Here is a 13,841-nt window from a genome sequence, read left to right on the forward strand (position 1 = left end):
AAGCCCTCAGCCTTAAAGGGGTGCAATCATTTAGCAAATGTGAGGCCAGTCTTTAAATGTGTGCAGTGGTGTGTCTCCCCATTTTCGGCTAACTCTGGGTCTTTTCCTCTTCGTCTCAGCAGGGCTCTGCAGGTTTATTATGCACCGCCTCAGGCTTGTTCCATCTGCCTCCTTACACCATTAGTCTGAAACACACACACATACATGGACACAAGGTAGGGGTGCTACTCTAAGTCAGGGCTAACATGCTCTCTTCTGGGAGTGCACTGAGGAAAAATAAACAGCCTGGTGATTCTGTCTGGTGGGTCTGTTGGACTACTCAAGACTGGGACTTTTACAGATTACGTCCATATAGGAGAAAACGTCTACTTTTGGAAAGGGTCTCCAAAATAAACTTGCAGAACTGTAAAATAAGAGCACTAGACTTTATTTGATAGAAAACCTTTAACATGAGCTATTAAATTATTAAATGCATAATGAAGTTCATCCAGTCTTTCTCTGGCTATGTGTCCTAGTGCAGCGGTCCCCAACCTTTTTAGCGCCACGGACCAGTTTATGTCCAACAATATTTTCACGGACTAGCCTTTAAGGTGTCGCGGATAAATAGAACAAAATAAAACCAGTGGCGGTACCAAAACAAGAAGATTTACTCATAACACACAAGGAAAGACCCGGGGAAACAGAGTTAACGATAAAAACGATTTAAAAAAACAACGATAAAAAACCAAAAAAAACCCCAGAAAACCAAAAATTTTACATCCATCTACACTTTAATAATTGCTTAGACATGTTTGTAAATTAGAAGACGGCATTATATGGATGTGATCACAAGTTTCAGCTGTCGTAGCTTGGTTAGCAGCTGATATAGTAGTGTAGCTGCTGTGTTGTGACCTTGTGAGTATTCAGTGCACCTCCGTCAGACACATATGAGATATATTTAACTGTTTTATAAAGATATTCGATTTTCAAAAATAAACTATTTTTAGTAGATTATTGTTTTAATATTAAGATACGATCAAAACTCTACTGGAGTCATTTGGTATCCCAACCCGGTACCACGGCAAAACGTGTAATAGACCCCTGTCCACCATGTCCATTTCATGATTTGTCTCTCCAAAATGTGAAATGGACATGGTCACTTTGAGGCTATTAACCATGAACAATTACCAGGAGATGGAAATATAAAACAGCTGACCTCTGAGGATAGGCTAACATTTTCAGTTTTAAAAAAAAGCCATTCTACATCTAAATTTATCTGGCAGAATAAACGACCAAGGGTCAGACTCAAAATGCTAATGTGTGGAAAGGAAAAAGGGGGCCTCAAGTTGCCTAACTTCAGAATGTACTATTGGGCAGTTCAATTAAAATCAATGGCTGCCTGGATTATTCATGATTCAGAAATGCAGTATCTATGGAAGAGTATTCATTACCAGGTATCTCCCTTCGGAGTCTCCCATTTCTCAACCCACAATCACGGAAAAAGATTAAAATAACTAACCCATGGGTCACCGTAAAGATTTGGAACCAAGTGTTAAAAATGTTAAAAGGGAATTTGACGATGTCTCGAGCGGTTCCCATAAATGGAAGTGTTGAGTTCCTTCCATCGTTGTCAGATCGGAGTTTTGAGAGGTGGGCGGAGAAAGGATTGATTGCAGTCAATCAGCTGTTTGAAAAGAATACTCTTAAAAGTTTTGCCCAGCTAAGGGCTAAATATGCTTTATCCCCAGGGGACCATTATAGATACTTACAGTTAAGGGCATAAAGACTGGGACAATATTAGAAGAGAACCAATCGGGTTGGAAAACCATTTTATAAAACTGCTTGAAAAGTCAGGGACATTGAAAAACCAAGTGTCTTTGATCTGCCAGAAACTACTGATTGACATGTCTGATAATACCTATCATATAAAACAACAATGGGAAATGGAGCTCAATATAATGTTGGATGATGTCACACGGGAGAGTGTCTGTTGTGGCTGCCATAGAGGGGTGGGTAGTCAAATGTGGAAGGAATTTGACTACTAAATTAAGATTTTTTTGAACTCCACTGAAAACCTTTCTATCCAAAAGTAGTGTCAGTGATAAATGTTGGAGAGGGTGTGGGTTTGTGGGGGACCAGACGCATATGTGTGTGTTTACATACAAAAGTACTGGATGGATGGATGTCAAGAACATTATACAAAACATATTGTCAGTCAACCTCCCAAAGGATCCTCTGATCTTTTTGTTGGATATCTTTCCTGATGGTTTCTCCTATGAGCAGCACTTTCTCCTGCATCTCCTCCTCATGACTGCAAGAAAAATGATAACAATTCACTTGCTCAAACCAGAAACACCCATGGTTGCCCAGTGGCTTCTGAAAACTAGACATGTCTATACGATGGAACGGATAACAGCTCAACTACAACTAAAAGTGCCAACCTTTGAGAAAAAATGGAGACTAATTATAGAATATCTTGAAAGGACACTCAAGCCTTAACGTCTGTGCTTAGGTATTGGTATGTATGTATATGTATATGTGTATATATGTTTTTTCTTTTAAATTAAGTTTTTGAATAACCCTCACCATTATATGCTGCAGATTTGGTCTCAGGTCATGTTGTTGATGTGAATTGCCTTGTTATTTTTGGCAATAAAAGTAAAAATAAATAAATAAAAAAAAGCCATTCAATGTAATTATTAAACTACACGCAGACACATAATTATTGAGCAGTTGATCAGTATTTCACACACAGTACATGTGCGTCACACTAATAAGGTTAGTTAGCCTCTACTGGCCTTTTTATGTATATTAATTTTCTTTATTTTTTTTTATTTTAAGTGTATTTACTCTTACATTTTTCAGTTGCTTAACTCATTATTACTTTTTTTTTTTTAATTTGTCTACTATTGGTGGAATTGAGGAAAACATGGTTAAAATCGAAATGAATTGTTAACATAAGATATTTAGGTTGTTAAGTTCTGTTTGCATTCTTCATTCTCTATTTATGGTCTTTATGTTTACATTTTTTCTACCATCATTGAAACTGAGGGCTACAATGTATAATTTAAAAACCTGGATGCCAAAGGAGGGAAAAGCTCCTTATCTAAATCTTCATTTATTAAGAAAACAGACACAATGCATGACTGCTTCCCTGATGCTTGTGCCATAGCGTCACTGTTAAACCTGCCATTACTTTGTCACATTTTTCACTGATACTATTTTATGTGTTGTGTAAAATGTCTTGCGAACCATTTCCCATTTATACAGCACTTACATATTCATAGAATAAAAGCGTTACAGGTGTTACCTTTATTTTCCAACATACCTGAGTTACCGAGTCACTTTTCCATCACACTTCTAGTAACAGTTTGTTTGAATATTATGTCGATATTAAAACTAATTTAAAAAATCAACTAAACAAACCAATATCAGCCAAAGTGCTTCACGTGGTTTTGCTTTTAATTGTTATTCTACAGCACATTCGTATGTATATCATTTGTTTATACTCCCTGTAGTTTTTGGCAGGGAAAAAAAGTTGGGCGGATGTTGGCACAATGTATGTTTTTCTAACACATCTTTATAATTTAATGGTTTTGTCCCTGTATTCAAACTGCAAGAGCAAATAGCAAGTCCAATCCTGTTTCATGGTTTTGAGCCACTTTTAGGCATAGAGGATCGCTGATACATAAGCTTAAAAATAGACATATTTAACATATTTAATCTTTTATTTGTTTTAAAACTATTAAAATACAGTTACGTGAAAAAGAAAGTAAACCCTCTTTTTACTTGTAATGTTTTATGTATCAGGACAAAATAAAAAGGACATCTGGTCATTACCAAGTTTGAAAATTACTTAAATACTGAGATGAATAACAGCACATGTCATGTTCCACCGTATCACTATTCATTTAACAAAAATGAATCTAAAGTGTAGAAGCGGTGTGTACACAGAGTAGCTCAGTAGCTTGTAGAACTACCTTTAGATGTAAGAACTTAAAGTAATCAATTTATCAGTCTCTCACGTCATTGTGGAAGACTTTTGACCCACTCTTCTTTACAGCGTTGCTTCAGTTCATTGAGGTTTGCAGGCATTCATTAATGCACAGCTCTCTCGAGGTCCCACTACAGCATTTCAATCAGGTTGAGGTCTGGACTGGACCATTGCAAAAACCTTGATACTTTTTCAGCTATTCTGTTGTAGATTAGCTTTCAGACAAATGGCCGTACATTTGACTCCAGAATACTTTGGTATACAGAAAAGTTGATTCAGTGACTCACCTCTACCACTGTGCTTGACTCTGTGCTTGCTGCTATGCTGTATTTGTTGCATTATGGCCAAACATCTCCATTTTTTTTTATCTGTCTAAAAGACATTGTTCCAAAAGTCTTGTGGTTTGTTCAGATAAATCATTGCAAATTTAAGCTCTGCTGCCATGTTCTTTTTAAAGACAAGAGGCTTTCTCCTGGCAACCCTTCCAAACAAACCATACTTTTTTTTTTTCGTACTGTCATGAATTTTAATGTTTATCAAGTTTAACATGTTGACTGAAGTTCTCCTGGGAAGACCATGGCAGCTGTCTTGTATGTTGTTAACAGTCTTTTTCATTCTAGGAGGGTTTGAATACTCGCTGAATACTTTTATAAAGGTGTTCACAGTCACTGATGATCAGCTAATCAAGAGTGTTTCATTAGCAGCCTCTGCCTGCTTCTTACTTTCTCTAATCCTTAAGATCTAAGAAGGTGCTATTTTTAAGTCCTGCTGAGGCTCATTCTGGGTAAAATCTCATTTTTCTCAGCTATGAAATGTGTCCTTGTTGTGGTGTCACAACTGTGAATGAATGCCATACCTTTATTTACACTTGAGCCCATGTCTGGTATTCCGGAGGTCAGTGTGGGTCAGCTGCTAACCTACTGCCACCATCACTAAAATGTCTGTTTTCCGCCTCTCAAAGTCCTGTGATGAATGTATGTGAGGTTATATTTTACAACCCAAACTGTCAAATGGCAAATGATCAGTGACTTGTACCAGCATACTAATTAGTTTGTGTACTGGAGAACTGTAGGAAGCAACTTAACATCCTATAATTATGTAATTTTATCAAAATATTGAATTCAATTAAACATATATGCATTCGGAAACACTTTACATATTTAAAAAAGTGCTCACAATAAAAAGCTAAGGAACAAAAAAGTTCTTCATTGAGATGTTTTTATCAAGCAACAGGCGGCTACCTAGAGTCAGGTTGGGGCACAGTACTGAAGAGCGAGCTAAATGTGCTAAGATTTTTAAAAAGCACGGTCACGGGAAATTAAAATGAACTTTGTGAAGTGCAGAGAGAAAGTGCTGAAGATTTAAAACATCATTGCATAAAAGATGCTGAACAAAGAAGGCTATCACTCATTTCTGCAACACTATGCCCTGTGGTCACCACTTGTTTGGAGGCGATTTCTTTCTACAATAGCACAATGACAATTTAAAGGCCTCGATTTCAGAAAAAGCTGCAATACAGTATTATTCTTATGCAAGGTGCTTTAGGAAGCTAGACCCAAAAAAGTCAGCTGCTGATGTATTTCTTATTTGACTCAAACTGTGAAGGACAAAATAATAAGCATTATTATTTCCACTATTTAAAATTACCTCATTCCTTTCTTTTGTCGTTGTAACCGATTTGACAAGTAAATGGTGGCTTTTGATAAGATAAGATAAGAAAAAAATTATTTTGCACTCAAGTTTTGTGAGTAAAAAAGTGAAGTTTTGAGGGGGTTTAACTTTTGTGGAATGAGTGATTTGGAGAGTGGCAGGACTTTATGATGCTTTCCACCATATGGATGGAAATTCTGTACATGTAATTTAGAAAGCACTTTAGTGACTGCAGTTCTGTCACCGCAAAGTTGTAAATATTCCATCAGAGCCCTTCACGGTGTGAGTCTTCCAGTTTCAGTATGAGTCAGCGGTCAAAGAGATAGACCTGCTCTCCGTGCTGATCCAGAAATATATATTTTGTGTGCTTTTGGTTGTAAAAAATAAACATTTTGTTGTTATTACTGTTATTATTTCTTACCCAGCATGTGAGTAGTACTAATTACATGACTCTATACTAGTCCTCAGTAGAGCAGTAGTTAAACATTTTGACATTTCACTCATTTGTGAGGTTGCGTCAGGAAGGCCATACATCTGGCATAAGAATCTGACAAATATAGCATGTGTTGCTACCTGCTGTGGTTGATGCCTTATGAATAAAGAAACAGCTGAAAGCAACTTTTTTTAAATTTAGATTATTTAATCTGTAAAGGAATAACAACGACTATGGTAGTAATTCCTTTTTCTTTTTTTTTTTGCTATTTCAAGGTACTGCTCCTAATCAACAGCTTCAACCTCAAGCTTTTAGACTCTGAACCTTTGAACAGAGCTTATGGTTAGCTGAACTCAGCTAACACCTGTTGCTGGGTGATACTCTACAGACATAAGAGTAGGATACACATACACACTAATTTGACATTGTGATAAAAACAGATGTATTTCCATAAATGGTGGAGTTATTGCTGTCTTTAATCACCCTACAACGACTGGTCAAATCACACAAATACAAATGAATATTCTTACCCTCCACGTATTTGCCCATTTCTCTGTGCAATGCATGCATCTGTAATATGGATTTGGTTATGCCAAAGCCTGGTATTTGTGTCCCAGCTGCTGCACTGAAACCCCATACTGAGTCAATTAGACCTGTACAATAGGAACATCAATTACGCCAAGCAGGCACGATCTATATAACTCAAGGGGCTCTAACGAGATTAATTCCTCTTGGATGGGATGAATACCTTCCCAAATGTTTGTGTAGAAAAAGAGTGATTCAAGTTGACACGCTCATTAGTGCATTTCAAGACAATGTTCAGAGCCGTACAGTTGATTCTCAGTTTGGTGCCTCTGAATATAAGTAAAGGTTATCAGTCAAGGCTTTGTAGAGGACTAAGCATATTTTGTAGTTTCACAGTTAACACCAAGTAAAACCATCTCGGTAAAAATGAGTAAAGAATTTTGACTCCAGCTTGCAAAATTATTCATTATCATTATTATTAATAATAACTTTATTTGTATAGTACTTTTTAAATCCCGTGGTTACAAAGTGCATCACAAAAAAAAAAAAAAAAAAAAAAAAAAGCCACACATTAAATACAGACACATGCAGTCCAGCACAACTTACACACATTAGATACAGATTATGGTCAAAATTAACAGGAGAAAGATCAAAGAAACACTAAACTATAAAAATGAGTTTTCTGCAGTCATTAAATAAAAACATACAGATTGAGCTGATCTGATAGGCTGAGGAAGTTTGAAAGTTTAAGTGCTCCAACCTCAAAAGCGTTGTTGCCTTTGGTTTTAAAAAATGAGAGTGGAACAGTTAGGAGCCCCTAATCAGAAGATCAGATTGCTGTTATAAGGTCACAGTAGCTCTGCTATAAAGGCAGGAGCGTGTGTGTGTGTGTGTGTGTGTGTGCGTGCGTGCGTGCGTGCGTGCGTGCATGACATGGACTACTTTTTTCCTCAACTCAACACACAGTTGGTGTATCAGTGAGCATTGACTATAGCTGGATATGTGGGGGAGACTTACACCACGGAGCCACTGTTCATTATAATGAAAAACATGTCACCTGGTGCAGCGCTGTGCCTCATTCATGTGTTTCCTGTTTCAGACTGACAGTAATGGATGTCAGTGACACAGTGAAGGAAACTTGATTTGCCTTTGGCTGCAAATTTCATTCTTGGATCAATTTGTTTTTGTTTATGGCTTTTTAATGAGATTTGTTGACAATCAAAAATATATAAATGATTAGCAGACCTGTCCTTTCATTTACTGAAAGCTAATGTATGAAGCTGTATGAGCCTGTCTGCGTGGAAATGGTAAAACAAAACATACCAAATGAAAAACAGCAGGCCTGCGTTTGCATCATAGTTTGCTGATGCTCCTCACACTAAGACAAGTCTTATAAACAGTCAATAAATTGATGTCTCGAAACATTTGCCCCTAGGGTCCAACTTTGTTTTGAGCTTTGCCCCAGTCTGTGATCATATCTGTCAGTAGTTTGAGTCTTTATGAAAGAAAAAGAATGAAAGAAATGAGAGGAGCATTGTTAAGTAAAAACAGTCAAAGCATGGGGGCGAGGTTACTGAGCTAAAGATGGGATGACGAGCTGCTTCTCGATTTTACACAGAGTTGTAATGAGAACCTGCTGGGGTAACGCTCAGCTCACGTCTCCGCTGAGCCCCCAAACTTAAATGTCTGTGAAAGTGCATTTGTAATAGAGGCTTTGTGTTTGGAGAGATAAACCCTTAAACACTGTTAGACTTGATCCAGGCCATCCCCCACCCTTTGGATCTGGTTAATCTTTGATTTAAGACTTTGGTTCTTGTAATTTCCAAAGCTGAGATGAAGCCCTGACGATGCACTCCTCTGTCTGTTCGCCCACATATTTTACATATGCGATTCTGCAGCATATCTCCCATAACGGTTTGCATATGAGGCCTGCTTAAATCTGATCTTGTTTAGTGGCCCTGGGGGTAGATTTAGTAACGCGTTGCGCCATCGCAAACTGCACTTTGGTGAAAAAAAAGTACTGTCAATACTTACAAAGAGAGCGCAGTGACAAGAGTGTGTATAAGAGCTGGGAACTACAACTGACCCTGATGCATATGTGTTTCTGGGAGTTCCTTTCCCAAGGTGCAAAAAAAGGGAGGAGAAATTTTAAATCAAGTGCACAAACTGATTTACTAATGTCTGCAACTGAAATTTACTATCAGCACAGGGCAAACCCATACTTATCACACTTGGGCTTTAAGTTAATGTGTTTCCATAGGTCACTTCCTGTTAAAAGGGAGTTTTTCCTTCCCACTTTTGCAAAGTGCTTGCTGAAGGGGGTGTCTGTGCATGGCGGGGCTGTATTATTACTGCATTATTGTAGTCTTTACCTTACAATATAAAGCGCCTTGAGGTGACTCTTGTTGCGATTTGATATATACATAAACTGGAATTGAATTGAATTTGCTGGTGATAAGAGAAAATTAAAAATAGAAGAATCTGAAACAGGTTACGAAACAAGTCTCTGGAATTTATGCTAATAATCGTGTTCAATTTCAAAGTCAAAAGTCTCCCTGCTTTGTTAGTTCAACCAAATTACAAAAATGACATAGCATTTAGGTCACTTACTCTAAGTGGGATATTGTCTATGAAGAATAGGTGAATTGCATGAGAACAAACAGGCACTGGATGAATGTTAAATGTATCCATCATAGTGCTATTAAACTGGTGAAAGTGTAATCCTCAACCCCCACAGCACTGCGCAGCTGCAGCTGTCATTGGGCCACGGAGGCAATATGTAACATGTGCCACTGCAAAGGTTTTGTTTCATTGTTTTAAAAAAAGAGTGTTGAAATTGCAGAAATTGTTTGACTTACTTTTAATCAAAAGCATAAATCAAGATGTAAAAAAAGAAATTAACCAGCATAGTGAAACAGCTGTTTCCTAAGAAGCAAATGACATGATGCTGAAAATTCAAATGGATAATGAAAAGTTCATCACCCCAGAGGAACTATCATGCTGATGCTTCTCTCCACTTTTGAATGAATGCTTCAGTTATCTGCTGGACGCATCGCAAAGTTTTTTCTTAGTTCTGGACAACAGTGGACGTCTATGGCACTTTGTGACATAAGCTACTAAGCAACACTTACTAGTGGAGGAATTTCAGTGTGGCTTGGGAGGAGATTTATTCCAAATAAGAAAAACATAAATCCTTAGATTTCACCTTTAATTTTGAGGGCATGCAACATTGCAACCCTGTTCTATTTTTTTCTATAATTATTATAAAGAAAATTATTTTATTTCAAATACAGGAAATACACCATTGGGACATGAATTCGCTACCACTGCTGCTGTCCTCTAACGATTCTTGGAAATAACTGCAGCTGTATCTGCAGGAGGTAAACGGTTTAACACTTCATGTAAGTGTGCAAAACTGTTCTTAAGATACTCTTTAGATGTGCCAGGTTCACCAAATCATTTATATATTCTGTCTTGTTTTCTTATGGAAAGAAAAACAGCAAAGCGAGCCCTTTCAAAACTGGCACACGTGGACCCATAAACTTTAATGACATGTTTAATTCAGAGCAAATAAACTACAACTGTTTTCAGTTCAAATACCTTTTTGACTATTACTTAGAACAAGTGACTCATAACCTTTTGGAATGATCGAAGGAATATAAAGGAGCACTGACAACACAGGAATCAGTGTGTGGCACTTAATTAATGCTCCTCAGGTCTTCGCCACTGGAAACAAAAGCCACGTTGCTGCAGGGCTCTCAGGCAGCAGGCATCTCACAACAGATATCTGGATTTGGGTAAGTAAAAGCCAAAAGCATGTGCATATCTCCACGGGGGAGTAGCCTAAGGAGGAAAATATGTTTCTGTGATTTTGCTGAACTGATCCAAAGGCCAAAGTCCTAATTCATTTCAGCTCCATTCAAGTGAATGTGAAGAGGAAGTTCAAGCCTGAGAATAACCACGCTGCTCTCTGCAGACGTGACTGTAGCTCATGGGGGTCTGCGAGTGGACATGAGCCAGAGCTGCAGTGCCGGAGGAGGCAGATTTGGTTTCACCCCTGGGTGTGCTTTGTGCAGGTCTGCTTCTCACACCAGGGCAAACAATATTTCACCATGTGGTATGGAACCTGCAGACCTGCCCGGAGAATTTCACCACTCCTAATGATGGAAAATTAACGCTCCAGTGAACTGAGCTAAATGCCCCTACTGACATTTCTAAACTATTTGCAAAAAAAAGAAAAAGAAAAGAAAACGGGGGATCACTCAGGATGAATGTCTGTTGATTTGGGCGTAATGAGGGGAACCTGTCAGACGCATTTGTTTTAATTTCCACGGAGAGCCAGAGATTAACTCGGGGGAGGGAAGCTGTCAAGAAAGCGACTGGTGATAAAATACTACGAGCCATAATTAGAAATCAAAAATGCCTCTACGCCCCAAAGGAGTAAGAATTTCGCGGGGAGGGGGGGGGGATCTTTGACCGAGAAGACAAATTTGTCCACATGGTTCACCTGATAGGAGGAAAACCAAATGTGCTGAATGAAGAGGTCTTTGCGCATATTATACAGACTCCTCCCAGACATGCCGGGAAGAAAACCTCCTGTCACAGTAGAAGCCTGCCACTGACAGAAGCTCCGTCCAAAGCCTGAAACTTTCACATACACCAGACAGCATGAGAGCTTTGACTCCGACCGTGGCGGTGCTGTGGGTGATAACAATACCCTGCCTGCAAGCAATCCACGGACTGTATAACTTCGGCCAGCATGAACTATTCTACAAGAAGAACAACTGCAAGGCAATCCCTGCAAATCTCCTGCTTTGCCACGATATAGAGTACACGGAGATGCGCCTCCCGAACCTGCTCGGACACGAAACCATGAACGAAGTACTGCAGCAAGCGTCGTCTTGGATCCCGCTGGTCCAGAAACAGTGTCACCCGGACACGAGAAAGTTCCTCTGCTCTCTTTTCGCTCCGGTCTGTCTGGACGATTTGGACGAGCCCATACAGCCGTGCAGGTCTCTCTGTGAAAACGTCAAGCGCGGCTGCGCGCCCGTGATGTCCGCCTTTGGCTTTCCGTGGCCAAAGATGCTGGACTGCGAGCGCTTTCCACTCGACAATGACCTGTGCATACCGCCTGCAAGCATCGACAGCTTTGCGCCAGCCACCAAAGAGGGTAACCAGGCGCAAACATTCTGCATGAATCCCAAATTCACTTTGAGGCACACTGGCTCAAAATTCACACATATTTGCAGCTTCATAAAAAAAAAAAAAGTTAAACAAAAAAATTAAAATCGACGCATGTGTTCTAGTCATGTATATTTAGTAAATGCACAAATCATTTTTTAATATTTGCCTCATTTGATTCCCGTTTCAGCGCCCAGGGTGTGCGATGCTTGCAAGGAAACTGATGAAAATGACAACGAAATTGTTGAGAACCTCTGCAAAAATGACTTTGGTAAGTCTCCCCAACCCATGCATCAGAGCATTAGTACATCAAGGTCAGCATAGCTTAGGGGCCCCTGAGAGCTCGCCGAGTTGTCTCAGGGCAGCATGAAGAGGAGAATCAGTTAGGCCTCCACCCCTGCATGGATTTCCCACGTCTTTCATAAGTGAGCATTTCCTTCATCTCTCGCTCTCTTTCTTCGTTCTGCATGCACTAAAGCTCTGAAAATCAAAGTGAAGGAGATCGCCTACATCAACGGCGACACCAAAATAGTGCCGGACACGAAGAGCAAGGCAATCTACATGGTGAACGGCGTGACGGAGCGAGACCTCAGGAAGACGGCGCTGTGGCTGAAGGACGGGCTGCAGTGTATCTGCGAGGAGATGGACGACATCAACGCCGCATACCTCGTCATGGGCCAGAAGATGGATGGCCATCTGGTCATCACCTCTCTGAAGCGCTGGCAGAAGGGACAGCGCGAGTTTAAAAGGATTTCACGCAGCGTCCGCAAGTTACAGTGCTAGGGAAGAGGGGGGAGGAAGAGGTGGGGTGGGTACCTGCATGTTAAGGTTGAAGGTCAAGTTTTGTTGAAGGAGTCCTTCTTTTGTGGTCGCAGTTCTGGTTTTTCTGCTCTAGAGCGCAGCAAAGACGTTTGCCTGGCCCCAGAGGACGCACAGCTTACTGTTTCTCTCATTGGTTTATCATTGAATACAGATAATGTTTAAAAAGAAGAAGAAGAAGTTGAAATGGGGTATAAAGTATAGATAAACACGCTTGAATAAACCAAAAATCTTTTATTTGACTCTAAAACTATAACTGTGGTTTTTATTGTGAAAATCAGACTTCCAGACAGACTTCCATTCAGTTTGTACGCACCGGTAACATTGGTGCCCCCTAGCTGCCAATTTCAAACTGTGCGTCCCTCCCCAGCGAATGGTCTTTGCTGCGGCCCCATCAGTTACAGTTAATTGCACTCAGCTGCTGTCCAAGGTCCAGAGCAATCACAACTTACACGGAGAGAGTGAAAACTAGCAAAGCTTTGAGTCCAGGATTTGAAAATGACTGACTCTACTTATCACTGGCAGATGTGTCATCCTGGTAAAGCTCACAGAGTGAGCTCGTCAGACTTTTAGGGCGTTTTTCTCATCTTTTCCAGGAGGTCAAATCAGGTGTTAAATCTTTTAACATTATTGTTTTTTTTAGCCGTCATTTCTATAAAAGCCCCATTTAAAATCAACAACAACACGCAGACCTGGACAGCTTTGAGATCAGCAGCAACAGATCTGGTGATGTACTGCTTGGATTAAGTTAACAATGTATTCTCATCTTATAGAAAGTCACTTCTGCCTCAGATGCTAACGCGGATTCATTTTACACAGTGCCCAGCGATTAAAGCTGTGATCCAGGGGTGCCTAGCGCGAAGCATACAGCAAATATTTGTAGTTTTGTATTCCTACCATTTCCTCAAATGAGAGATAGCTGGCTATATTCTCTTCCCGTTCAGTATTTTAATAATTCTTGGTAAACGTTTTGTACTTGAGCAACTGCATAATTTTCTACCACCATATGATAAAAATATTTTTTTACTCCTAGACACTCATGTGTCATGTAAACATTCAACTTTGCATCTTCATTCTGAGTGACGCAAACTGCTTCTTGGTATTGATGATTGGACGGTTTTGATGAGCAGGTAGTTTGGTAAATGCAAGTAACTGTGTGTCTGTGTGTGTGTGCTTGAAACATAAGTCATTTTGGATGTATTACAGTGTAAATATCAAATACTGTCATTTATTCTTGTGTAAAGTTTGCAGCAATTAAAA

General features: G+C 39.5%; 1 protein-coding gene across 1 annotated transcript; it reads left to right on the top strand.

Moving 5' to 3' along the window:
- Positions 1–11,159: 11,159 nt before the first annotated feature.
- sfrp2 (secreted frizzled-related protein 2) lies at positions 11,160–13,841 on the top strand. The gene is made up of 3 exons (XM_080880161.1): positions 11,160–11,751; positions 11,953–12,033; positions 12,241–13,841. The coding sequence occupies exons 1-3, from the start codon at positions 11,250–11,252 to the stop codon at positions 12,543–12,545; spliced, it is 888 nt and encodes a 295-aa protein (XP_080736287.1). The 5' UTR covers positions 11,160–11,249; the 3' UTR covers positions 12,546–13,841.

The sequence above is a fragment of the Rhamphochromis sp. 'chilingali' genome (genome assembly GCF_963969265.1).
Source record: "Rhamphochromis sp. 'chilingali' genome assembly, chromosome: 4".
NCBI classification, from domain to species: Eukaryota; Metazoa; Chordata; class Actinopteri; order Cichliformes; family Cichlidae; genus Rhamphochromis; species Rhamphochromis sp. 'chilingali'.

What these genes read in the sequence shown, in the direction of transcription:
- sfrp2 (XM_080880161.1), top strand. Translation starts at nt 11,250, where the DNA reads ATGAGAGCTTTGACTCCGACCGTGGCGGTGCTGTGGGTGATAACAATA. An exon ending in TGCGCCAGCCACCAAAGAGG is followed by an intron (nt 11,752 to 11,952) that starts GTAACCAGGCGC and finishes TTCCCGTTTCAG; the next exon opens with CGCCCAGGGTGTGCGATGCT. An exon ending in CCTCTGCAAAAATGACTTTG is followed by an intron (nt 12,034 to 12,240) that starts GTAAGTCTCCCC and finishes CATGCACTAAAG; the next exon opens with CTCTGAAAATCAAAGTGAAG.